The 27181-nt window shown below is 41.2% G+C and overlaps 1 protein-coding gene across 7 annotated transcripts in view; it reads right to left on the reverse strand.

Moving 5' to 3' along the window:
- The window catches only part of nsun6 (NOP2/Sun RNA methyltransferase 6), a 61921-nt gene that overhangs the window by 17311 nt on the left and 17429 nt on the right, over positions 1–27181 (reverse strand). For 6 of the 7 annotated variants that reach the window (XR_011593384.1, XR_011593380.1, XR_011593382.1 and 3 more), the window contains 8 exons: positions 24875–24963; positions 24519–24635; positions 23888–23997; positions 21258–21411; positions 20757–20838; positions 18203–18322; positions 4080–4224; positions 3448–3596 (listed from right to left, as the gene is read on the reverse strand). Coding sequence is in view for 1 of the 7 variants with exons in the window: in XM_070881374.1 (XP_070737475.1) it covers positions 3448–3596; positions 4080–4224; positions 18203–18322; positions 20757–20838; positions 21258–21411; positions 23888–23997; positions 24519–24635; positions 24875–24963 (966 nt within the window). In the remaining 6 variants the exon portion in view is untranslated. The remainder of the gene's footprint in view (positions 1–3447; positions 3597–4079; positions 4225–18202; positions 18323–20756; positions 20839–21257; positions 21412–23887; positions 23998–24518; positions 24636–24874; positions 24964–27181) is intronic. The other variant, XR_011593385.1, reaches the window with a different exon arrangement.

Genomic DNA, 27181 nt, shown 5'->3' on the forward strand with positions numbered 1-27181 from the left:
TCCATTACCAGCACCTAAAGATGCATTTCACCACTGAGCTATTAGGAAGTATACATTAGATTCAAAGCACCTTCCCTGAAGTTTTCTCTCTATTACATAGAAAATAGGTGCAGGAGTAGGCCATTCAGCCCTTCAAGCCTGCACCACCATTCAAGAAGATCATGGCTGATCCATTCACCTCAGTACCCCTTTCCTGCTTTCTCTCCATACCCCTTGATCCCTTTAGCCGTAAGAGCCATATCTAACTCCCTCTTGAATATATCCAATGAACTGGCATTAACATCTCTCTGCGGTAGGGAATGCCGCAGGTTAACAACTCTCTGAGTGAAGAAGTTTCTCCTCATCTCAGTCCTAAATGGCTTACCCTCATCCTTAGACTGTGTCCCCTGGTTCTGGACTTCCCCAACATCTGGAACATTCTTCCTGCATCTAACCTGTCCAGTCCCGTCAGAATTTTATATGTTTCTATGAGATCCCCTCTCATCCTTCTAAACTCCAGTAAATACAGGCCCAGTCGATCCAGTCTCTCCTCATATGTCAGTCCTGCCATCCCAGGAATCAGGCTGGTGAACCTTTGCTGCACTCCCTCAATAGCAAGAACGTCCTTCCTCAGATTAGGAGACCAAAACTGAACACAATATTCCTGGTGAGGCCTCACCAAGGCTCTGTACGACTGCAGTAAGACCTCCCTGCTCCTATACTCAAATCCCCTAGCTATGAAGGCCAACATACCATTTGCCTTCTTCACTGCCAGTTGTACCTGCATGCCGACTTTCAATGACTGATGTACCATGACACCCAGGTCTCATTGCACCTCCCGTTTTCCTAATCTGCCACCATTCAGATAATATTCTGCCTTCGTGTTTTTGCCCCCAAAGTGGATAACCTCACATTTATCCACAATATACTGCATCTGCCATGCATTTGCCCACTCATCTAACCTGTCCAAGTCACCCTGCAGCCTCTTAGCGTCCTCCTCACAGCTCACACTGCCACCCAGCTTAGTGTCATCTGCAAACTTGGAAATATAACATTCAATTCTTTCATCTAAATCATTAATGTATATTGTAAATAGCTGGAGTCCCAGCACTGAGCCCTGCGGCACCCCAGTAGTCACTGCCTGCCATTCTGAAAAGGACCCGTTTATCCTGACTCTGCTTCCTGTCTGCCAACCAGTTCTCTATCCATGTCGGTACATTATCCCCAATACCATGTGCTTTAATTTTGCACACCAATCTCTTGTGTGGGACCTTGTCAGTATTTTGAAAGTCCAAATACACCACATCCACTGGTTCTCCCTTGTCCACTCTACTAGTTACATTCACAAAAAATTCCAGAAGATTTGTCAAGCATGATTTCCCTTTCATCAATCCATGCTGACTTGGACCAATCCTGTCACTGCTTTCCAAATGCGCTGTTATTTCATCTTTAATAATTGATTCCAACATTTTCCCCACTACCGATGTCAGGCTAACTGGTCTATAATTACCAGTTTTCTCTCTCCCTCCTTTTTAAAAAAGTGGTGTTACATTAGCTATTCTCCAATCCATCGGAACTGATCCAGAATTGATAGACTGTTGGAAAATGATCACCAATGCATCCACTATTTCTAGGGCCACTTCCTTAAGTACTCTGGGATGCAGATTATTAGGCCTCAGGGATTTATCGGCCTTCAATCCCATCAATTTCCCTAACACATTTCCTGACTAATAGGATTTCCGTCAGTTCCTCCTCCTCACTAGACCCTCGGTCCCCTAGTATTTCCGGAAGGTTATTTGTGTCTTCCTTCGTGAAGACAGAACCAAAGTATTTGTTCAACTGGTCTGCCATTTCTTTGTTCCCCATTATAAATTCACTTGAATCTGACTGCAAGGGACCTACGTTTGTCTTCACTAATCTTTTTCTCTTCACATATCTATGGAAGATTTGGCAATCAGTTTTTATGTTCCCAGCAAGCTTCCTCTCATACTCTATTTTCCCCCTCCTAATTAAAATTTTTCTCCTCCTCTGCTGAATTCTAAATTTCTCCCAGTCCTCAGGTTTGCTGCTTTTTCTGGCCAATTTATAGGCCTCTTCCTTGGATTTAACACTATCCTTAATTTCTCTTGTTAGCCATGGTTGAGCCACCTTCCCCATTTATTTTTACTCCAGACAGAGATGTGTAATTGTTGAAGTTCATCCATGTGATCTTTAAATGTTTGCCATTGCCTATCCACCATCAACCCTTTAAGTATCATTTGCCAGTCTATTCTAGCTAATTCACGTCTCATACCATCAAAGTTACCTTTCCTTAAGTTCAGGGCCCTAGTCTCTGAATTAACTGTGTCACTCTCCATCTTAATAAAGAATTCTACCATATTATGGTCACTCTTCCCCAAGGGGCCTTGCACAACAAGATTGCTAATTACTCCTTTCTCATTACACATCACCCAGTCTAGGACGGCCAGCCCTCTAGTTGGTTCCTCGACATATTGGTCTGGAAAACCATCCCTAATACACTCCAGGAAATCCTCCTCTACCATATTGCTACCAGTTTGGTTAGCCCAATCTATATGTAGATTAAAGTCGCCCATGATAACTGCTGTACCTTTATTGCACGCATCCCTAATTTCTTGTTTGATGCTGTCCCCAACCTCACTACTACTGTTTGATGGTCTGTACACAACTCCCACTAGCGTTTTCTGCCCTTTGGTATTCCACCTATACAGATTCCACATTATCCAAGCTAATGTCCTTCCTTACTATTGCGTTAATTTCCTCTTTAACCAGCAACGCTACCCCACCTCCTTTTCCTTTCTGTCTAGCCTTCCTGAATGTTGAGTTCCCAGCCTTTGTCACCCTGGAACCATGTCTCTGTGATGCCAATTATATCATATTCATTAATTGCTGCCTGTGCAGTTAATTCATCCATCTTATCACGAATACTCCTTGCATTGAGGCACAGAGCCTTCAGGCTTGTCTTTTTAAATACACTTTGCTCCTTTAGAATTTTGCTGTAATGTGGCCCTATTTGATTTTTGCCTTGGGTTTCTCTGCCCTCCACTTTTACTTTTCTTCTTTCTATCTTTTGCTTCTACCCCCATTCTACTTCTCTCGGTCTCCCTGCATAGGTTCCCATCCCCCTATTAATTGTTAGATGGAAGAATAAGGTTTATGGATCACAAATTTGATTACTAGAGAAGCTACAGTGAAATTATAGTTCCCCAGTGTCCCTCTTGGATTGCTATCATTTAAATAGATATATAAACTTTTGACAACACTTGAGTTTACTAATTAGTACAAGTCGATCTTTCAAAACAAAAATACAGCAAAAAAGTTCAAAGTAAAAGGGCAATATTTCAAATTAATGGATTTTTATGTTTTTGCAAGAATGTACATGAATTCAGTCAAGGACCCATTTTCTTTAGTAATTACATTAGTGTTACTTTAAAAAGGGAAAGCACTTACCGCTCTAAACAACTTTCGCTGCAATGGCTGATAAGAAGTGATTTCCTTTAAGCTCCAATCACAGGCCATATTTGGTCTCTGACCTAACCCACTGCAAGGTGCATCTAGAAGTACACGATCAAAAGATCCCGGTGGGAACGGAGGCCCCACTGTAGAAATCAGAAATAGTTAACTCTCCAGCTTGAATAAAACAAAATTATTAAATTCTTCAATTTAATAAAAATTATAGATCATCCAAATTGAATTTAGGCTAATTAAAAATCATTTTCCATTGGAAACTTCTAGACTGCAGTAATGTTCCCTGTCATTTGAAGCTGTCTTGTGAAAAAAGATCTAAGATTTGCCTTTTTCCAACCACCAGATCTGCTCCATTCCTCTTTTTCCTATAATGCATTTTTTTAGGCAGGACAAAATAAGTGTGTCCTAACTGATTTGTTTTAAAGCTTTAGAAATGAAAAAATAAATACTAGCAAATGTACTGAAGACATTCTCTGAATGTTAAATATGGCTTGGTCACATCCTGAGCATGTAAAAGGTACTTTGAAATATGAAGCTTTTTTATATACAAGCACAATCTAAATCTTAACTTTTCCTTACTTTCAAACTCTACTCAATTTTGTTTTCTTTCATACCTTGCCCATCCCACGTTCCTTCCTTTGCAAGGGCTTTAGTTCCATCATAACAAAATACTTTTATACACTTCAGCTGTAAATTCTCAGCATTCTGCTTTATCTTCTTTACCTTATTTGCAATCTTATCCATTGCTATTACTTCCCCCTGTTTAAAAAAAAGTAAATGTTCCAAATTTTAATGAGGTAATAATAATACTGCTTCTGTAATTATGTTTACTGTTTTACTGTTGTCAAAAACAAAAAAAGAAATGCAGGTTAGGCAGCATCTGCAAAGAAAGGAAAACTTAACGTTTCAGGTATAAGCCTTCATCAGAATTGAATTTCAGATTTCTAATACATGCAGTCATTTGCTTTTCCTTTTACTGGTGTCAAACTGTTCATAGAATTTTTTTGCAAGCCTTGAAATGTTTAGTTAGAAAAAAATACTATTGTAAATTAAAAGATGGGCCATTTCACCTGGTGAACCACATAGTAGCACAGAGGGCTCAATTTTCCCCAATGCCGTTTTTTGGTGTAATCCCAGAGTTACACCTGTCTTTTTTGGCCCCAACTACTCCAAAAAAAATAACTTGCAAGTTACCCCGTTCTATTTTTGAAATTGGCACCGCGCAGCCTGTCCTTTAACTTTGGGGGGTGGGGCCTAATATCTGCGCCGAAAAAATGGTGTGCGCCTTTTACGCATGCGCGAAGAAAGAAATTAAGTTTTTGACGTGACTGCTATGGGCGCGTATGCCCAGTACAGCTCCCGTTTGTATTCGGCCATTTTTAAAGAGTCAGTTGTGTGTGAGAACTTTAACTCTCATTGGAAAAATCTGAGCTACAGTACAAAATGCAACGTGGCTCAAGGACGAAGAATTTCTTACAAGATGAAGTGGAGGCACTGGTTACTGTAACTGAGGCCAGATGGCACGAGCTGGACACCAGCAGAGGTCACATAAAAGTTTCACCAAAAGAAAAGAAGAAATGCTGGAACCAACTTGTAGAAGATTACTGTGCAATGGTGACCAGCCCAAGGTTTGGAGGCCACTGCAGAAAGAAGTGGCAGGACCTTGGTCAAGTAGTTAGTGCAAGTAATATTTTCATTTATTCAATGGAATTGCAATTGTAAATGTGACCATCTGTATGTCACACCCAGCAGAAAGACACCTTCTCTAAAAAGATTGTATTTTCATCTTTACTGAGGAAAGTGACACACAACAAGAGAAAGAACTCGAACAGGAGGAGGCCCGGAAAATCTGTACCCACTGACACCCTTGGAAGACAGGGTCGCTGCTCTGAAGGGTCCAGCCTAGAGAAAAGCAACCACCACTGCACAAGCTGGGCCTACACTCGAGGGGGAGGGCAAGTCCTGCAAATTCCAGAGTCTGGCTTTGCTAAGTATTAAGTACTGCATTGGCTAGTCATACTTCGGTTCATGGGAATGGCTCCGTCAGCTACGCTTCGGTTGATGCAATGTGCCATCACTCATCGTGGGCCTTCAAATCAGCCTGCGCTGTGTGAGCCTACTCATGCCACCCACCCTGCTCCTCCTCTGCTGCTAACCATTTGTCCGTGTTGTTATATTTTGAAGAACTTGAGGCCAATCCTGATGAGTCTGAAGATGATGCAGAAGAAGATTCAGACACGGATGAGGCGGTAGAGGAGAATATCTTCCAATCCCACCTTCCAGACCAAGAGCATGGGGGTGACGGAGGGGGAGGTGATGAATGAAGCCCTCACTGTTGTACTCACTCTGAAGGAGGTGCAGCGGCCGCCCACTGAGGTGCCAGGCCCTTTTCTGAGTGGTACAAGTGATGGGACATTCCATGGTTTCTCACAGTCCGAAGCTGGGGATTCCAGTGGGGTGCAGCGAGGCACACCCAGGGCCCCACTGTCCGAGGCTGCGGGTCCCAGCGAGATGCAGCGAGGCACACCCAGGGCCCCAATCTACGAGGCTGCGGGTCCCAGTGGGATGCAGCAAGCCACACTCAGGGTGAGGAGGGGAAGGAGAGCTCGACAACGCTCTCCTGAGGTGCAGATGATGGCAATGAATGCAGAGAGCATTGACCTTACACGATCACTCCTGGACACCATCAGTGGGGGTAGGCGATGAGGTATCGGGACTATCGGGAGAAGTAACAACACTCTCACGGGAAATGTGAACACTGTCTGGGCAGATGAGGGAGGGGATGTCGCAGGTAGTTGAGACATTGGCAGGGCACATGAGGGAGGGAATGTTGGAGTTAGCTGCTGAAATAAGGGAACACGCCCAGACAGCGTGCCCAGTGACAGAATCAACTGCCACTCCCACTCCAATCCTCAGACCAGGCCTTCCAGATTAAAGCCTCCCCCCCACCTTCAAGAAGTGCGCATTACCCAAGATGTTCAAAAGAATAAGTTTGGTACCAACCCGAGAAATGCTGCGCCACCGCCTGCAGGCAGAGGTGGAGTCAACAAGACCAAGTGCAGCGGTCTAAGTGAGCGATCTTAGAATGTGGAGGAGAGATGGGTGCAGCCTTTCTTTGCTGCTGTTGTTGTTATTACTGTTGTAAGTGTTCTCAAATTAAAAGTTTTTTGTAAGTTGTGTAAATTTACAAGTTTAAAAGTTTGTACGTGATTTTAAAGTTTAAGTGATCTTAAGAATTTTGTCAGTGATCTTAACTGAAAACTTTAAAATTTGATACAAGAATATTTTTATTAAAGTTAAGTACAAACAAGTGTTAAAACTTTTGAATAAAATATATTTTAAATTATAACAAAATCATTTCCATTTTTTGTTCCATTATTAACACAACTTTTTGAATTAAAGAATAATCATTTTAATTATTTGTTCCATTAACACAACACAACATTACGGAACAGGTCCAAACAGTAAACATGGTCCATTTGGAATAGTTGCCGCTGAGCCTTCAGGCAGCCAAGTGTTCACAGATGAGCTGCTGGTGCAAGGCTCGAGCAATCATTACAGGGGCACAATGGCCCGCCCTCCTCCGCCGTCGTGCTCCGGGTTCAGGTAGTTGTATGGCTTTCTCGTCCTCCTAGTCATCTGTATCTTCCTCCTCCTCATCATCAGCCACATTGTCGAGTCCCTCATTATCTTAGAAGTTTCAATAAGATCACCTCTCATTCTTCTGCACAATGTGTATAGGCCCAACCTCCTCAACCTATCCTCATAAGTCACCCCACTCATCTCCGGAATCAACCTAGTGAACCTTCTCTGAACAGCCTTCCAATGCAAGTATATCCTCCCTTAAATACAGAGACCAAAACTGTATGCAGTACTCCAGGTGTGGCCTCACCAATATCCTGTACAGTTGTAGCAGGACTTCTTCTCTGTTTTTATATTCTATCCTCCTTGCAATAAAAGCCAACATTCCATTTGCCTTCCTGATTACTTGCTGTACCTGCATACTAACTTTTCGTGTTTCATGCACAAGGACCCCCAGATCTCTGTACTGCAGCATTTTGCAATCTTTCTGCATTGAAATTATAATTTGCTTTTCTATTATTTCTGTCAAAGTGGATAACCTCACATTATGTAGTCATTCTCCAGGCAAATAGTGCTGCAGTCACCTGCCGAAAGCAGATATGTATTCCATGTTAAGAAATGGTGCACACATTCCCAGTTGTAGCCTGGAATGATCCAGATGCATAGAATGAAAGTGCAGCTGCAACCTTCACTTCAACTGACAAAGCAGTCCTCCTGGTGCTTCTAGGTTGCAGGTCTGCTTTTACTAACTCACAGATCTCGGTTACAACTTCTTTGCGGAAACTCAGCCTTCTCACAGTCGACATCACTCAGGTGCAGGTATGAACGCCTGGCTCGATATACCCGATGTCGGTAAGGCCTCCTGCCCATCATCTTACGTGCTCTGAGGTACATGCGAGGACGTCAAATCAATCGTCTCCTCCGTAGCAGCATCGTGCAGAAGACTTGCACGAGGTATGGCATTGTCAATATTGCCCCCATAATTAAATTGTACCTTTGCAAGAAGCTCAAAACAGCAGGACAAGGAGTTAAAGCTTCTTTGTTCTCTCTCTCTCTCCCAAAGGTTGACGCCCTAGAATGAACGACACCCAGGTCTGCACATGCGCAATAGACTTGCTTAGAACGGGAAGCTGGGCAACGACGTCTAATGCAATTCTTTAATTTTAGATTTTTTTTTCAACGTACCACCGCACCACCGACCGAAAGTCTCCTCACCAGGCTCAAGGGTCAGCTAGCAGAAAAGGCTCTCTTGCCCGGACACAGGGGCTTAAAGAATTGCATGAGTCTTCCATTTTCTCCAATTTAAGTTTGAAAAAATTAAGCTTCATGATGCATATTTAATGTGTTCTCGACTCCCTCCAAAACTTTGCATAAAAACAATAGCGTCATTCTGCGCCAATTTTGTAATGTGTGCTGCTTTTTCTTAAATGCCCAGGTGGTTTTTCGGAAGTGGTAACATACGCGTTCCTTGGGGAAATGTGAGTTAGCCAAACTTGCATTAATGTGAAAAACTGGCACAGACATCAGGTTAAGCCTCCTATGATGCAAAAAAAACAAATCTAAAAAAAAATCGTAAACTTTGGGGAAACTTGGATATTTTAAATTTATGCCAAAAAAAGCGTCTCGCGCCAAAAAAACAACACAGATAACTGGGGAAAATTGAGCCCAGACAGTTAAAGCTTGACAAGGGAAAGTTTGAATTTGTAAGAAGAGAGATAACTCTCTAAATGACAGAAAACAATTCTGAAGTGTACAAGTATTTTTGGCAGATAACCTGACAACAGTGCCATCCATGAAGAGTTTAACTTGTGTAGGTATATTTTTCTTGATACTGAGTAAACAATAAACATAGTGGCTCTTCTAAGATTGTTCTTTCATTTTTACTTCTATATATAATGCACCAAAACACCATTAGAGGGAACCAAAGTCATACTCCAATCAAAGTAATAGATGCAAGATACATAAGAATATTCTAAATAATTCAGCAAATAAGTGTGTACAGAAACCCTACAACCCTTCCAAAGTGACCATTGATTTACCCTCACCATACAGAATATTCCTCGGAAAAAGTTATGACACGGAGGTATAACCCTCTCTTATACAGTCACGATTCAATTGAATGTTGTTAGAAGTGGTCCCCACTGGATTTTCCTTTACCAGGAGTTTAAATGATTGTAGTTACAGCTGTGAAGAGGCAGGAATAGGAATCATTGGCAACCCGGTCAGAAGGATGGCTTTGTCCTGACTGAACCCATCATTAGTTAAAAATGAGTTCCTCATTAGTAAAGTGGCGAGTATCCCCGCTGGTCATGCGGGAAATTGGGGTACAATTCTCTGATGGGGAGAATGCATTTTAAGGCAAATTATTGACCTGGCTATGGAAATAGCTGAGTAGCAGGAGTCAGAGAGTAAGAATAGGCAGGTACTCTAATTGACAGGATGTGACTAGTGGGGTTTCCTGCAAGGATGTGCTGGGACCTCAAGTATTTACCATATCCAATAATCTATCAATCTCGGTCTTGGATACTCAAAAATTGAACCTCCACAGCCCTCTGGGGTAGAGAATTCCAAAGATTCTCCACCCTCTGAGTGAAGAAGTTTCTCCTCATCTCAGTCCTAAATGGCCGACCCCTTATTCTAAGACTGTGACCCCTGGTTCTAGACTCCTCAGCCACAGGAAACATCTTCCCTGTATCTACCCTGTCAAGCCCTGTAAGAATTTTGTATGTTTCAATGAGATCACCTCTCATTCTTCTAAACTCTAGAGAATATAGGCCTAGTCTACTCAATCTCTCCTCATAAGACAATCCCCCCATCCCAGGAATCAGTCTGGTGAACCTTCATTGCAATCCCTCAATGGCAAGTGTATCCTTCCTTGGGTAAAGAGACCAAACCTGTACACAATACTCCAGGTGCGGTCTCACCAGTGCCCTAAATAATTGCAGTAAGATGTCTTTACTCTTGTACTCAAATCCTCTTGTAATAAAAGCCAACACACCATTTGCTTACTTAATTGCTTGCTGTACCTGCATATTAACTTTCAGTGATTCGTGTACAAGGACACCCAGGTCTCTCTGAACACCAACATTTCCCAATCTCTCACCATTTAAAAATACTCTGCTCTTCTATTTTTCCTACCAAAGTGGATAACTTCACATTTCTCCATTTGCCATGTTCTTGCCCACTCACTTAGCCTGTCTATATTCCCCTTGAAGTCTCTTTGCATACTACTCAACTTACATTCCCACCTAGCTTTGTATCATCAGCAAACTTGGATATACAGCTATTACATTTGGTCCCCTCATCCAAATCATTGATATAGATTATGAATAGCTGTGGACCAAGCACCAATCCTTGCGGCACCCCACTAGTTACAGCTTGCCAATCCGAAAATGACCCGTTTAACATAGAAACATAGAAAATAGATGCAGGAGTAGGCTATTCGGCCCTTCGAGCCTGCACCACCATTCTCTGTTTTCTGTCTGTTAAACCAATCCTCAATCCATACTAGTATATTACCCCCAATCTCATAAGCCCTAATTTTGTTCAATAACCTCTTGTGTGGCACCTTATCGAATGCCTTCTGAAAATCCAAATTTACCACATCCACTGGTTCCCCCTTATCTATTCTGCTAGTTACAACCTCAAAAAATTCTAACAGATTTGTCAAACATGATTTCCCTTTCATAAATCCATGTTGACTTTGTTCAGTCTTATTATTACTTTCTAATAGATCATTAAAACTGCATGGACTGGTACAGAAAATAACCAAAAAGGCTAATGGAACACTGGCCTTTATATCGAAAGGACTAGAATACAAGGGGGTAGAAGTTATGCTACAGTTATACAAAGCCCTGGTTAGACCACACCTGGAGTACTGTGAGCAGTTCTGGGCACCACACCTTAGGAAGGATATATTGGCCTTGGAGGGAGTGTAGCATAGATTTACCATAATAATACCTGGACTCTAAGGGTTAAATTACGAGGAGAGATTACACAAGCTAGGGTTGTATTCCCTGGTATTTAGAAGATTATGGGATGAGTTGATCGAAGTTTTCAAGATATTAGGGGGCAGTGAAAAGTTAGATAGAGAGAAACTATTTCCGATGGTTGGGGTGTCTAGGACTAGGGGATACAGTCTAAAAATTAGAGCCAGGCCTTTTAGGAGTGAAGTTAGAAAACGTGGTAGAAGTTTGGAACTCTCTTCCGCAAACGGCAATTGTTCATTTTAAATCGGAGATTGATAGATTTTTGTTAACCAAAAGTATTAAGAGATATGGGGCAAAGGCGAGTTAGGTCACAGATCAACCATGATCTTACTGAATGGCGCAACAGGCCTATTCCTGTTCTGATGTTCCTAGGTCTGCATCTTAACTGGGGAGGATGTAATGGGAACAGTGCCTGATGTGTTGGTCCCTTAATTGTCTTGCAGGAAATGGTCCTTAATCCCTGGTGATTTTAATAAACCTTTCATAGAAAATAGGTGCAGGAGCAGGCCATTCAGCCCTTCGAGCCTGCACCACAATTCAATATGATCATGGCTAATCATGCAACTTCAGTACCCCATTCCTGCTTTCTCTCCATACCCCTTGATCCCTTTAGCCGTAAGGGCCACATCTACCTCCCTTTTGAATATATCTAACGAACTGGCCTCAACAACTTTCTGTGGTAGAGAATTCCACAGGTTCACAATTCTCTGAGTGAAGAAGTTTCTCCTCATCTCGGTCCTAAATGGCTTACCCCTTATCCTTAGACGGCGACCCCTGGTTCTGGACTTCCCCAACATCGGGAACATTCTTTCTGCATCTAACCTGTCCAATCCCATCAGAATTTGATATGTTTCTATGAGATCCTCTCTCATTCTTCTAAATTCCAGTGAATATAAGCCTAGTTGATCCAGTCTTTCTTCATAGGTCAGTCCTGCCATCCCGAGAATCAGTCTGGTGAACCTTCACTGCACTCTCTCAATAGCAAGAATGTCCTTCCTCAGATTAGGAGACCAAAACTGTACACAATATTCAAGTTGTGGCCTCACCAAGGCCCTGTACAACTGCAGTCAGACCTCCCTGCTCGTATACTCAGTGTTCCTTTTCAAAAATTCAAAGCATCTCTCTAATCAGAAATGAAGTATTTTTTCTGTAAATGGCAATTTTATCTCAATTTTGCTGGAGGCTTGATGGAACAACCCAATGTACTGGGTTCCCATCTTGGACTACATCAGCTTTTCCACAGCCAACTGCGGCAGAATTGCAGTCTTTTAGCTTGAACCTCATGTGAATTAAGGAAGGACAATTAGCATGGCAAGATTAATTTATATAGTTCCACACATTAATGGTGTTGAACTTCATGATCTCCATTCTAAAACATTAAAACTTTAGAATAATTGATAGCAATGCAGGAGAGTGTTCTCTTTTCACTGTATCTCCAGCAACAACCTGCAATTATATAGCACCTTTAATGCAGTAAAACATGCCAAGGCACTTCAGGGGAGCATTATCAAACAAATGTGACACCGAGCCATGTAAGGAGGTATTAGGACAAGTAACCAAAATCTTGGTCAAAGTAGGTGGGTTTTAAGGAGCAGCTTAAAAAGGAAGAGAGAGAGGTATAGAGGTTTAGGGAGGGAACTGCAGAACATAGGGCTTATGCAGCTGAAGGCATGGCCACCAATGGTGGAGCAATGAAATTCTGGGATGTGCAAGAGGCCAGATTTGGAGGAGCGCAGAGATCTTGGAGGGTTGTTATTCACAAAATTATATATATATATAATGCAAAGACGCTGCAAGGCGATTTAGATAGTTTGAGTGATTGGGCAAACACATGGCAGATGCAGTATAACATGGATAAATGTGAAGTTATCCACTTTGGTAGGAAAAACATAAGGACAAAGTATTTAAATGGTGATGGCTTGGGGAGTGTCAATGTAGAGAGAGTCCTGGGTGTCCTTGTACACCAGTCATTGAAAGCAAACATGCAGGTGCAGCAAGCAGTTACGAAGGCAAATGGTATGTTGGCCTTCATTGCAAGAGGATTTGAGTACAGGAGTAAGGATGTCTTACTAGTGTTATACAGGGCCTTGGTGAGACCACACCTGGAGTATTGTGTGCAGTTTTGGTCTCCTTACCAAAGAAAGAATATACTTGCCATTGAGGGAGTGCAGCAAAGGTTCACCAGACTGATTTCTGGGATGGCAGGACTGTGGTATGAGGAGAGATTGGGTCGACTAGGCCTATATTCATTAGAATTGAGAAGAATGAGAGGGGATCTCATTGAAACGTATAAAATTCTGACTGGGTTGGATAGACTGGATGCGGGGAGGATGTCTCTCCTGGCTGGGAAGTCTAGAACAAGAGGTCATAGTCTCAGGATACGGGGTAAGAAATTTAGGACCGAGATGAGGAGACATTTTTTCACTCACTCAGAGGGTGGTGAACCTGTGGAATTCTCTACCACAGAAGGCTGTGGGGGCCAAGTCACTGAATATATTTGAGAGAGGGAGATAGATAGATTTCTAGAAACAAAAGGCATCAAGGGGTATGGGGTAAAGGCGGGAATATGGTGTTGAGATAGAGGATCAGCCATGATCATATTGAATGATGTTGCAGACTCGAAGGGCCGAATGGCCTACTACTGCTCCTATTTTCTATGTTTCTATGTTGTAGACTGAAAGGTGGTTACAAAGATAGGGAAAGATTTGAAAGAAAGGCTGAAATTTGTAAAATCAAGACGTTGCTGGACCAGGAGCCAATGTAAGTCAACGAGCACAGACGTAATGGGTGAACGGGACTTGGTAGGATACTGGCAGCAGAGTTTTGGATGAGCTTAAGTTTACGGAGGTTGCAAGGTGGGAGACCGGCCAGGAGAGCACTGGAATAGTCGATTCTAGGCGTGGATGAGGGTTTCAGCAGCAGATGAGCTGAAGCATCCCCATAAGATGAGCGATGTTACGGAGGTGGCAATAGGCGTCTTGGAGATGGAACAGATAAGGGGTTGGAAACTCAGCTCAGGGTCAAAAAGGATGGTAAAGTTGCAAATGGCTTGGTTCAGCCTCAGAAATTGGTCATGGAGAGGGATGGAGTCGGTGGCTAGGGAATGGAGCAAATACTTAGAACACTTGATATTAATGGATGCTATCCACATGGAGATGTAATACATCATAGACAGCATATACTATTTCGTAGCGCTTCTTCAAATAATTTTGAACAAGACGGTAACTTTCAAAAGTTTTGAAATAAATTTATATTTGTGTTCAATAAAAAAGTAAAACAGAGTTCTGCATGTTCACACGTTATAGATTTTAATTGGTGCTCTATATGCTTCAGACAGTGCACAAGATAAAAGGTTAACAGAGAGAGGATAGATAAAGAAGCGAGAGGGAGAAAGAGAGACTATAAAAAGATTTCATGTTAACATTAGTTCAATTTAAAAAAACAAGTTGAATTTTGAAGCCAAATTATTCACGTGGTATTTTGACAGTTAGAAAAGTAAATAGCCAATTCCTTACACCTCCGAAACAGAGCTTATAATTGCAAACAGCTGAGTGAAAGAGAAAGGTGGGCAGGCAGGCTGACAGAGCATGTTCTTCATCATTCTAATTTGATGTTTTTTTTAAGTTGAATTCTGAAACATTTGAAGGAAACAGACGCGAATGGGGGAAGGAAAGGGAAACAAGTTGAAAGTGAGGGGGCCTGTGGCCTCTCGCCAGCCACCCTTGGGGTGAGCAAGTAGTGGCGGCAAAGGGGAATGGAATAAGACTTAATGGATGGTAAAGTGTGAAATGAGCAATAGCAGAGCAAGGGAGTGGGGAGGACACAGGAGCTGGGTGGGTAGTTCAAAGGGGAAGAGGTAGGGGTGGTGATAGTGATGGAAGGGACATTGGTGGAGAAGATTGTGGAATAGGGGAACCATAGCTGTTTGGAAGAAGGAAGGAAGCCAGTGAAGGCTACATTTTGCATGTCATCCCACCCTAAATGCAGCTGCTAGTGACTCCTTTCCCTACCGCACTGTATCATACCATCCACCACCTTCCACCGAAAATAAAATTTAAATAAGAGTGAAGCAGAGAGAGAAGCAAACTTAAAAGTTAAAGGGAGAAGCAGATGAGAGACAAACAGCAAACCAAAGACATTGATCAATTACAAGATTAACCATAATCTCCAACTTGCTCCGTCCAATGCCACAGGAGATCAACTAGTATACCTCTGTGACCCAGGTGGCAAACCTGACTTTAGAGCTGTGAAGGTACCTTTCGCAAATTGCTTAACCCTTCTGCATGTCCTTCATATTTCCCAATATTTAAAGACAAGAGTATTACTTCCTAAGTTCACTGTGGTTAGAAATTCACAATCTGACAATAAAAAATGCTGAGTTAAAATATTACTGGCTCTTTTTTCAGTAACCTGTGAAACATAGCTTTTAAAATGTTATTTAGTCTAATGCTACCAAGCAAAATGTAATGGTTGGTCTAGCATTAATCAAGCCAGTGCTAAATACCAATTTCTTTGTGATGAGAGGCAAGTTAAAACAGTGCACAAACTAATATTTCTAAATCTATACATTAAACTTGCATTATAACACCTTGGCTCAAGAGGATTGGTGAAGGCATACCTGTATTTCATCCACAATTTGGTCAATTTTGTGGTTAAACAGAAATTCTGAAAAGATCAATTTCAGTACTCACAGCACTGCTGAAAGGGAGTGGTTCTTTGGACATTTGCTCAGAAAATAACACTCGGTCACTAGTTGTCTGTTACCAATGCCTCCCATAGGTACACTAGATTTATTACTTTGGTATTTTTGGCTACTACAGTATTAGGACCAAACTGCTATTTCACAGTTCTACTGTAAGCCAAAAACACAGAAATAAATTACAAATAGTCATAGCAGACTGCATACTGACTGGACATTCAAATGTAGTTTTATATTTGAAGCAAAGAAACTTGTGACAGTCAACTGAGCTCTTAACATGCCCCAATTAACTCCAAAATATATGTAATAGATTGGACACCCCTTTAATACTAGTTAGCTTAAGAGTAGCATTGCAATACTCAGAAAAAACTAAACAAAATGGCATACAATCTATTAAAACTTGTCAAAATTTTAAAAAGAAAATAACATGCTTCTTAAATTTTTTTTATCGTGGAGAAAATTCTGGTCCTGATTGAAAATGTGCTCATCATTGGCAACTCCTTCCCAATCATCAAGGCTGGTCCTAGTTTTCCACTGCAGCCCTGCCCAAATGTGCCACTTACCTCCAGATCACAACTTGTCTTATGCAATAACTATAAATAGCCAATTTATTGTCTGAATGGTGACAGATTAGGAAAAGGGGATGTGCAACATGGTTCATCAGTCAGTGCAAGTAGGCATGCAGGTACAGCAAGCGGTGAAGGCGGCAAATGGCATATTGGCCTTCATAGCGAGAGGATTTGAGTATAGGAGCAGGGAGGTCTTACTGCAGTTGTACAGGGCCTTGGTGAGGCCACACCTTGAATATTGTGTACAGTTTTGGTCTCCTAATCTGAGGAAGGACATTCATGCTCATCACTCAGAGTTGTTAACATGTGGAATTCACTGCCGCAGAGAGTTGTTGATGCCAGTTCATTGGATATATGCAAGAGGAAGTTAGATATGGCCCTTACGGCTAAAGGGATCAAGGGGAATGGAGAGAAAGCAGGAAAGGGTTACTGAGGGAATGATCAGCCATGATCTTATTGAATGGCGGTGCAGGTTCGAAGGGTCAAATGGCCTACTCCTGCACCTATTTTCTATGCTTCTATGCTATTGAGGGAGTGCAGCGAAGGTTCACCAGACTGATTCCCGGGATGGCAGGACTGACATGAAGAAAGACTGGATCGACTAGGTTTATACTCACTGGAATTTAGAAGAATGAGAGGGGATCTCATAGAAACTTATAAAATTCTGATGGGACTAGACAGGTTAGATGCAGGTAGAATGTTCCCAATGTTGGGGAAGTCCAGAACCAGGGGTCACAGTCGAAGGATAAGGGGTAAGCCATTTAGGACCGAGATGAGGAGAAACTTCTTCACTCAGAGAATTGTGAACCTGTGGAATTCTCTACCAACGAAGTTTTTGAGGCCAGTTCATTAGATATATTCAAAAGGGAGTTAGATGTGGCCCTTACGGCTAAAGGGATCAAGGAGTATGGAGAGAAAGCAGGAATGGGGTACTGAAGTTGCATGATCAGCCATGATCATATTGAATGGTGGTGCAGGCTCGAATGGCCTACTCCTGCACCTATTTTCTATGTTTCTATTCCCCTCAACCTCCAGCTCCTTCAACAGCTTACCTCCCATCACCTTCAAGATTTTCCTCTATTGCTCCTTTAAACTCGTAGACAAATTCTTCACCAAATTCTCCTCTCTTGTCCAATTTTTGTCTCTAAGTTGATCAACTTTTCATCCTCAGCAACTTTAACTCGCCTAACCCCAGCAATCTGATTGCCTTGCCTTATCCACCTTGCATTCCACATCTCCACCTCATATTCCACCACTCTCATGTAGCTACTCCCTTAATTGCAATCACACATGGCCTCAAGACCTCCATAATTCATCAGTGATAGGGCTCTCTCCCACACATCCTCGTCTCTATTCTCTTACACAAAACACTCGTCTGCCTAAATCCCTCCAGTCACATTGTGCTCTGGGAAGAACACTGTTTCCCAAATGCAACTCAATCTCCAACCACTTCCCCCTCTAGCTTGTGACCTTTGATTTGTAGACTATTAAAATTCGTTATCATTTAGTTAAAATGAAAACAACAGACACCTCCGTTGATCTGCTCTGCAATTGCAGTGCCTCCACTTTGTTCTCAGATGCTGGATGGTCTAAAAGTCACCTGTGTGGCCTCAAACCCATGGGCTGCAAGCTCAAATGTACATAGCAAGCCTGGCTGTCGACTGCCAGATCTGACTTAATCACTTTAAGATATACTGTTACTCCCCACTCAACACCACAATTGTAGAAATGTACAACTTTTAACTAAGCAATTTCACTCAATGCAGTTTTGTTAGTATGTCTTTAGTTGTGGGCAAAAACAGACATTCTGCCATTTTTCATTAAGAATGTGTCCATTATTTAGGTCAAAACAATCCATTTAATTCAACGAGAGATTATTTATAGTGTTTTAGTCCTACCTTATCATTCATTAATGCTGCAATATGAGTAGTCTTGCCACCGGGAGCAGCACAAATATCCAAGATTCTCTCTCCAGGTTTTGGATCCAACACATGACTCACTACCACAGACGGCAAGTTCTGAACATTAAGAAAATATATCAAGCTGCATGGATCTCCACAATTCTTTTTATATATTTGCAGTTTTTTTTTTTTTTAAAGTAAAAATGTTCATGTATATTAAGACAAACATCTTCAAAATTAAACAGTATTTTATCACAAGAGGGTAGTAAAGCAAAAATTAGTTAAATTACACCAAATTCCCACTAACACCATCCATCAAGATGTTCCTCTGGAGTGTCCACCCTATATAAACTGCACTTAAATGCTGCTGTAACTTCAACTGCCTGATTTTTAAAAATGTATTTGTTCACAGGATGTGGGCGTCTCAGGCAAGGCCAGCATTTATTGCCCATCCCCAATGGCACTTGAGAAGGTGGTGGTGAGCTGTTTTCTTGAACCACTGCAGTCAGTGTGGTGAAGGTACTCCCACAGTGATGATTTTGTTGCAGCGGTTTGGTACAACTGAGTGGCTTGCCAGGCCATTTCAGAGGACACGCAAGAGTCAAACACATTGCTGTGGGTTTGGAGACACATATAGGCCAGACCGGGTAAGGACGGCAGATTTCCTTCTCTAAAAGACAATAGTGAACCAGTTGGGTTTTTCCGACAATCTGGTAGTTTCATGGTCACCATTACTGATATTAGTAATTTATTAAATTAACTGGATTAAATTTGCCCAGCTGTTGGGATTTGAACTTGTATCTCCAGATCATTAGTCAAGACCTCTGAATTACTAGTCCAGTAACATAACCATTATGCTACCATACCCCTTAATGTCCTCCAGTGGTCTGCCCATTGTTAAGAAAGCTGATATCCAAGAGGTACTCAAAAGTTTCTAGGTGGCTACTGACAAGTGGAATTGAATTTAAAGGGAATTTTCAAAGGATTTTTAAATTGTTATAATTTTGCTTCTGACCAAGAACAGGGAGCATTTATTTTTTATTTTGAATTCAAGCCTTGCTGCTACTTGCAGCATTGTTCCTCGTCCTCTGGGAATTCTTTGCCAGTCATTAACGGGAATAAATGACACATCCATTACAGATTTCCCTCTATTTAGCAGAAGAGGAGAATGAGGAGGAACGCAAGGAATCAATGCACCACGGGAAGCATCTGGCACGAGTCAGCAGGTTGTGGATTCAAGTCCCACTCCAGAGACTTGAGCACAAAATCCAGGCTGGCACTTCAGTGCAGTACTGAGGGAGCGCTGGACTGCCAGAGATGCCATCTTTCGGCTGAGACGTAAAAGATCCCATGGCACTATTCAAAGAAGAGAGTTCTCCCTGGTGTTCTGGCCAACAGCCAACTTTAAAACAATTATCAGGTCACTTATCTCATGCTGTTTGTGGGACCTTGCTGTGCACAAATTGGCTGTCGAGTTTTCTACATTATAACAGTGATTACACTTCAAAAGTATTTAATTGGTTGTAAAGCCCTTTAGGACATCCAGAGGTTGTGAAAAACGCTATATAAATACCTTTTTTTTTGCAAGTACCTACACATACACAGAGATATAAATATAGAGATATAAATATAGAAATATGCTTAAGGCTGTTTCTCACTGCTGAATGGTGCTACATACATGCACTAGACCTGGAGCCCAATCCCACCAGAGGAACCCACTGCCAGTTTCTGGGAATGCCACCACTGCCCTCAGGGTTTTTTCAGGCTGCATTTCAAAATATTTGTAACATTGATAAATTTGGCTGCACATCAATGCATTAAATACTGACTGATGTTTGTTAGTTGCAGGAGTTGGCCAGTACATAACTTTTTCTGTGAACACTATTTGTCAACACAAGAGCAGTGTCCACTATATAGTAACATAATTTCCCTAAGCACAAAGTGCCATCTGCTGCACTCATGTTCTCATACGTGTACCTTACCAGAATGCAATCAACTTCTATAGGATTACTTTCTTTTGAGAGGGTGGGCTCAACATTTGATTTACTTGGTGCTTACAAATCAATCTGTTGGTGCAAGGCTTTTATATTGTCTCTGTAAAACTCTTATGTAGTTGTCAATTTAAATTTTCCCTACTAAGTATGTAAAAACTTGTAGGTGATATTTCCTCTTCTCCACAGGAAACAGCTATTTTGGATCTCAGAGAACCACCCAGTTGATATTTGACATGAGGCCACAAGAGCACTGATTGACAGAAAAGAATGACAAAGGTGTCAATAGGGATAACAATGGTTGTGTCCCTTGCCTTCCTTACAGTTAATATAAAATGAATACAACTGTTGAAAATGTCAATCTTTTGTGAACAAAATGCAGTACATACACAGCTACCAGCAAAACCAGCAGAAGCAGACTTCAATATTGCAAGTGAACAAAGTGAGCAATTGTCAATCCCACTCATCCAGTGTGGAACAGAGACAGGCAATGGCTGCATGCAAAACTCTGAAACAATGCTGCACCTGTTATTTCAAGATATAGCAGAGTTCAGACTTACTTGTAAAAACATAAAACTAGATAAGAGGTTGTCAAATGATGGACTGATGTAGACTGGCTCTGTCATTCTGATTCCCACACCCCTGTGAATGAATAAACACCAATTACAATTTTAAAAGAAATTATATACATACACACAAACCTCGCACAATTCTAATCTCTAAGGATTTTAATCGTATTTTTCATTAGATGCCAAAATATTAGTGATATCGTATCAATATTATGAATCAAGATACAAGTTCTATTTTTTGTTTTCAATGTGCTCTACATTCTGTGAACATGTCTGTGCCCCAAATCTGTTTGTTGGGCATGTTTTGTCAGGACAGTCAGAACATTTAAGGACTGTACCACTTACTTGCTATAATTAACAAGCATCGAGAGAGAGAGAGAGAGAGAGACAGACACACACACGCACACACACACAAATGTTGGTTCTGGCTCAATACACAACAATATGTATTTCGGAATTAATAAAACCACACAATATGTGCAAAATATTTACCTTAAAGTGCTGTTTGAGCAAAATATTTCATTGCGGCTTAATTCAGCAATTCCATTCCCTACAAATGCTTTTGTTCCCATAAATTCTTTTGCACCCCTTTTACATTTGCCACAAATATCTGAATATACAGAAACTACATCACCAGCTTTCATTACTGAAACAAAAAGAGAGAACGTTAATTTTGTATTGTATATAATTTTGTATTGTCTGGACAAATAAATGTAAAATACAATGTAAAACCTAGGATTAAGGCAAGAACATTAAATTTTAGTGGGCGATAGAAAAGCAGTTAAAGAATATTTTTCAATTAATTACCAAGTGATAGTTGGATCACACATAGATTCATGGTATCAACATATGGGCCCTGAAGTTCCGTTTTGGCCTTCCCGTGGGCATTTTAGAAAAAAAACACGCACCTACCTTGAGCTGCTGCCCACGTTCGACTTTGGCCCGAGCTGACTGCCAGTCGCAGCGCGTGCACGTCGGGATGTGCGCAGGCCTGGAGTCACATGGCTCTGGGCAGCCAATCAGGTAAAGTATCATAGTAATAGGAGTTCTGAAAGACCCTAAACTCCTATTACATTGATTGAGAAACAGCCCAAACACCCAAAACACAGCCCCAAACATTCAAAGCATTTAAATGAATGTAGTGTATATTTTCTATTTTTTTATTAAAGTTATTAATGTCTTAAAAATATATATATATTTTCTCGATTCTTTAAAAACCCTCCCCAAAATGGTAAGTTTTATTTTAAATGATAAAATATATTTTCATAATTTTATTTTTTTTATATGTTTTTGTTTTTTTTTAAAAAACACTTGCGCCTGTAAAAGTAGACTATGCGCCTCAGGCGCAAGATTTTTTGAGGACATTTGCCAGAAACTTGACAGATCGGAAAAGCCGGTTTTCAGCGTATGCTTATTGCGCACCGAAAACCGACTTTGCCGATGCCTTCCTGGGTCCGTACAAACTTCGTACGGACTTGGGGAGGCCGGAATTTCAGGGTCATGATGTTACATTGTATGAGGACAGCAATTATTCCTTAAATTGTTGTGAGAAGATTTAAATGGACTTGTTGTGAGAAGATTTAAATGGACAACCCTCTGCCAGATGTATTTCACTCCAACTATATTAGAACCTTGGGCTGGATTTTCAGGTCGTTTGCGAACTGGGGTTTTGACTCTCCGTGGCGAAAAATGGGCGCTCAGCTCTTTGTTGCCAGGTCGCGATCCACCGGTCAGGTTTTGTGGCGGTGCTTAGAAACACTGCCGGTGAGAGCTGAGCCGGGTATGCAATGGTTCTCCTTGCGATACCTCTGCGAGTTTCGACTTGCACCCGACCCGTACGTCGCGAAACGCGCCCTGCGATGGTGGCGGTGAGTTTGGATAAACTGTAAAAAAAGGTATGTTCCAGTTTTTCTTTTTTTTTTAGCAATTTGTGTTGTAAGGGCATTGGCAATGTTTTTTGAATGTTTGTGAATTTTTTTTTCCCCCTCCCAAGGCCTCTCGGAGCACTCCCAGCCCCACACTTTAGTTGGCGAGGTTCCCGTTTTTGCACCACGAAAGTAGTACAACGCTTCCCTTTGCTCTGCGGCCCGTGCAGGGCCCAAATGACGAAAATTAATCCATTAATCGAAAACAGTAATTGGGTGGTAAATTTCCCACCCCGCCTCCGTTTTCGTCCGAAAACGGCAAAGTAGAAAATCCAGCCTCTTGGTTTTCCAATTAGCATATTAAAAATGGCAGTAACCCAAATTAAAATTGCACATGAAAACCTAGAGTAAGAGAGAAGACCTGTTGATTCGCCCAAACATTTCCCTCTCTCCTTAGTGAACACCTAGCTGAGGAGGAGGGGCAGGAAGGGGAGAGGAGGAAGGGGAGCAAGAGAACTGCCCCAAAATCATCTAACATTTGATATATCCAGTTATCCATTTTTATGAGCATATTAGAGGTACATAGTAGTGTGAAAAATGCTAGAAATTCATTGATCTAATTTGATTTTTTACAGATTACTCTATTGCCATATGCTTTTAATTAGGGATAACTTTTAATTTGAAATTGGATACTGCAACTAAAACTTTCAAAAATCTAGAACATAAGAATCTTAAACAGTTTGGGTTTTATTTTGGTTAATAGTAACTAAAATGGGCGATATAGGCAAGCAAAAAGGTATATTACAACTTCAACATTTTAGGCTCATCAACAGGTAGCTCTAACTGAGTGACCTCCGATAGTTAAATGGGTAAATTCACCATGTGGTATGGTACTGAGCCATACAGTCTAGAAAGATTGCAGATTAAACCCCTAAACCTGTGCAGAGTTACCAACTTCATTCAGAATGGCAGTGGGGTCACTAAAATTAGCTTTGCCACTTCCAGGCTGCAGAAACTGGCCGGTATTCCTGCTTCTGATTCTGTCCACTGGCTCCTGCTGCAAATGTGGGACCAGATACAAGATTAAGCCCAGGATCAATGGTAATGCTCCCCAAAATTGAACATTCCAGTGGCACTCACTTTCGGTGAGGTATTAAGGAGCTACCCTGCACATGCACTCCAGAAGGAATAATTGCCTTCAGAGAGGAGGAGCAAGATGAAATAAACAGAGAGAGAGAGACAAACAACACCACTCACGTTTTGAGGCTGACAGAATGCCAGGAATAAAAACATGTGCTCCACGAAGTACAGCATTCCCACATTGAGCTCCCACAATCACTTCAAAGGAGTGTCTTTGCAGATTTACCCTGGAACCAGGAAATACAGTTCTCAAATAAAAGGAAAATGACATTAGATTCCTTTCCTTCCATTCTTGTACATTTCACAACTTCAAATATATATGTTCGTTTAAAAAAAAACAGCTGGAAGGAGAAAGGGGCAGGGGGCATGGGGAAAGGGGCGAGGGGGGAAAAGAGAGGGAAAAAGCAAAACCTGTTAAGTCACCATGAACAATGCCAATGGACATCATATAGAAAATACCTTTCTATAAATACGAACAATGACGGACAGGTAAAGACCCTCTGGTCCATCGAGCCTGTTCCACACAATTGCAATACTTTGGGTATCACCATACCTGTATATACACTCCACCCCACCTGAAACCATACAATGTCCTGGGAGAGGCAAAAATCCAGATTAAAAAGAACAGGCCAATGTTGGGGGCAGGGAGCGAGGGAAGAGAAATCTGAGAAATTCCTCTCCGATCCATCTAGACGATCAAAACTAGTCCAGGAGATCACTCTGGCCCTGAATTACCTGTAGTACCTACCTTCTGTAAAATGTGATATCCACCCCAGCCAGAAACAGGTTCAGCTCTCGCTTGAAAGAATTTGACGAACCAATATCCACTGCACAAGATGGCAGCCTGTTCCAGAGGTCCACTATTCTGTGGGAAAAGAACCAGCTCCTGACATCGAACCTAGATCTGGACATATACAACTTAAATTTGTGACCCCCTGATCCTCCCTAAACTATTTAATTGAAACAAACTGTCAGCAGGAACACAATCTATTCCCCGCTCCTTATCTTATAAACCTCAATCAGATCACCTCCACGTCTACGCTTCTCTAAAGTCTTTTAGCCTATCTTGATAACCAAGATAATTATATAATCATAGATACATACCTAGGACCAATAACAGGAATTAGAAGAACATCTAGAAGATTTGGATGCTCGAACACTGGAATATCACTTACAGGCTGTCCTTTAAACTGCTGTAAAAGAAGTAATACAAAAGGCTATTAACTTAGTAATAGTCTTGCGTCAAAATCACCAAAACATTTTTAATTTTAGAAAGACATAATGTAGGAAAAATTATTAGAACTTTGAATATATTCTGAACATTTGAATAAATTATCCTCAAATACCCCTGTATCCACTAATTTAGTTACCTCTTCAAAACAATCCCAGCATGCTTGTAAGGTCTGATCTGCTACTTCTAAAAACTTGCTCACTGCTTTTGGCTCCTTATGCTCAATTGCTCAGTATTGACAGCATTTCATATATTGCTGCATGTTCCCTACTTCTGAAGTGAGGTATAGTGCAATACTTGGATATAAAATTCTCTACAATGCTTCCAAACTTTAGCCTGCAACATCCTGAAACAGAAGCAGTTTAGTTTAAAAACATTAACATTTACAAAAAATGAAGATTCCTTACTTTTCTACTTGATTGAACTACTATAGAATCATACAAATTTACAACACAGGAGGCAGCCATTCGGCCCATAAAAACTCGGATGCTGCCTCAACTATTCCCTGTGGCGAAGCATTTCAATCTGTAATAGCTTTCGGTTTAAAGAAATTTTACCTAACCTCTCTCCACACACTGTCAAGATTTTAAATTGGTGGACTCCTCGCCATTGGCCTCCCAACCGGAGGAAATGGCTTTTCCTGATTCACACTAAAAAAACCTTCAGAATTTTAAAAACCTCTATTAAAATCTCCTCTCAACCGTCTCTGCTCCATTGCTCCTGCATCTCAAGTTTCTCCTCATAACTATAGTATCCCATAACTGGTATCGTCCCTGATAAATCTAAAGACAGAGAGCACAACGTTAATTCTATAATGGGGCACCCAAAACTGAACACAGTTCTCGAACTGTGGCATGACCATTATCTGATCCCATTTATCATTAACTCTTTGCTCTTGTACTGTACACCCTATTTATAAAATCCAAAATGCTACTGGCTTTTCTATGAATTTATCGATCTGCATGCTTTCAAGGATTTATAAATTTATACCATTAGGTTTTTCTGTCCCTTTTGGCATCTTTCCATTTAATTTATAATCTCATTCCTTGCTTTCCCTCTCAAAGTAATTACCAGCAGACGATTAATTTATACCACATATAACTTAAAGGGCTTAAAGCGAATATGTCTCCAGAGCTCATAGAGCTAAAAAGCTGAGTTTCACAACATCTCCAGAGGCAGCAGCAGCCAGTGACAACACAGATATTGCTGCTGGAAGTACAGCCTACTTGGCCATCAGGAGGCTGATCACCTCAACCCAGCTGTCTCAGTCAGCAGTGCAGTCTGTTTTGGCTCACAGCTATGGCAATATCTTCCAGTTGGTAAAGGTATAGGTACCAAAACAAAATCACTGAAAATTACAACTTGAGTTTGTTTTCCCATTATGCTGTCCCTACAATATATTTCACAACAATGGAATTCTCAAAAGAAATTGCTTCTTGCTGCTTAAATGCAGCATTAAATTAGGCTCTGAAAACTTCAGATTTGTAATTTGGACAAATTAATTATTAAGAAAGTTGAAGTCTGTTTATCACTAAATGCAGTATAGTCAACCAATTGTTTAAGCTAAAACAAACGAATTCAAACTGGTCTGTTCAGATTGCATTAGCTATCTACACTTCTGCTTTATTCTCTCTTTTCAGTTACTCTCATATACATATAGAAATTGTATATATACACTTGAAAAGGAATAAACTGCAGGACTATTGGGGAAAAAGACAGGGAGTGGGCTAATTGGGTGGCTCTTTCAAGAGCCAGCATAGGCATGATGAGCTGAATGGCCTCCTTCTGTGCTGTACGATTCCATGATCTCCAATACTTCCCCATCCCACCATGAATTTCCAAAATCATTCCATCAGTGCATGATCTTGACCCTTCATATCTCAAAGATTTCCTATTTGCAAAATATTAAATGTAATGTACAGGCAAAAAATATCCAGTTGGCATAGTTTACAGCCTCTGCTATTCCAACAGTTAAGCAGGCATTATACTAAAGTCTCAGAATTCATTTAATGGTAGAATACATTCAAATAAAGCTTTGCATTAGACAATTCATTTTTGTTTTTCCAAAATCTCCCGGTAAAACAGAATAGTTGATGTTCTGTGTGGGTACAATGTGCTTCCAGGCAAATTGCAGGCCTTTCAATCTACTGATATTCTTGACTGACAGGGATGCAAGCTGA

Source organism: Pristiophorus japonicus, chromosome 5 (assembly GCF_044704955.1).
Source record: "Pristiophorus japonicus isolate sPriJap1 chromosome 5, sPriJap1.hap1, whole genome shotgun sequence".
Lineage (NCBI taxonomy): Eukaryota > Metazoa > Chordata > Chondrichthyes > Pristiophoridae > Pristiophorus > Pristiophorus japonicus.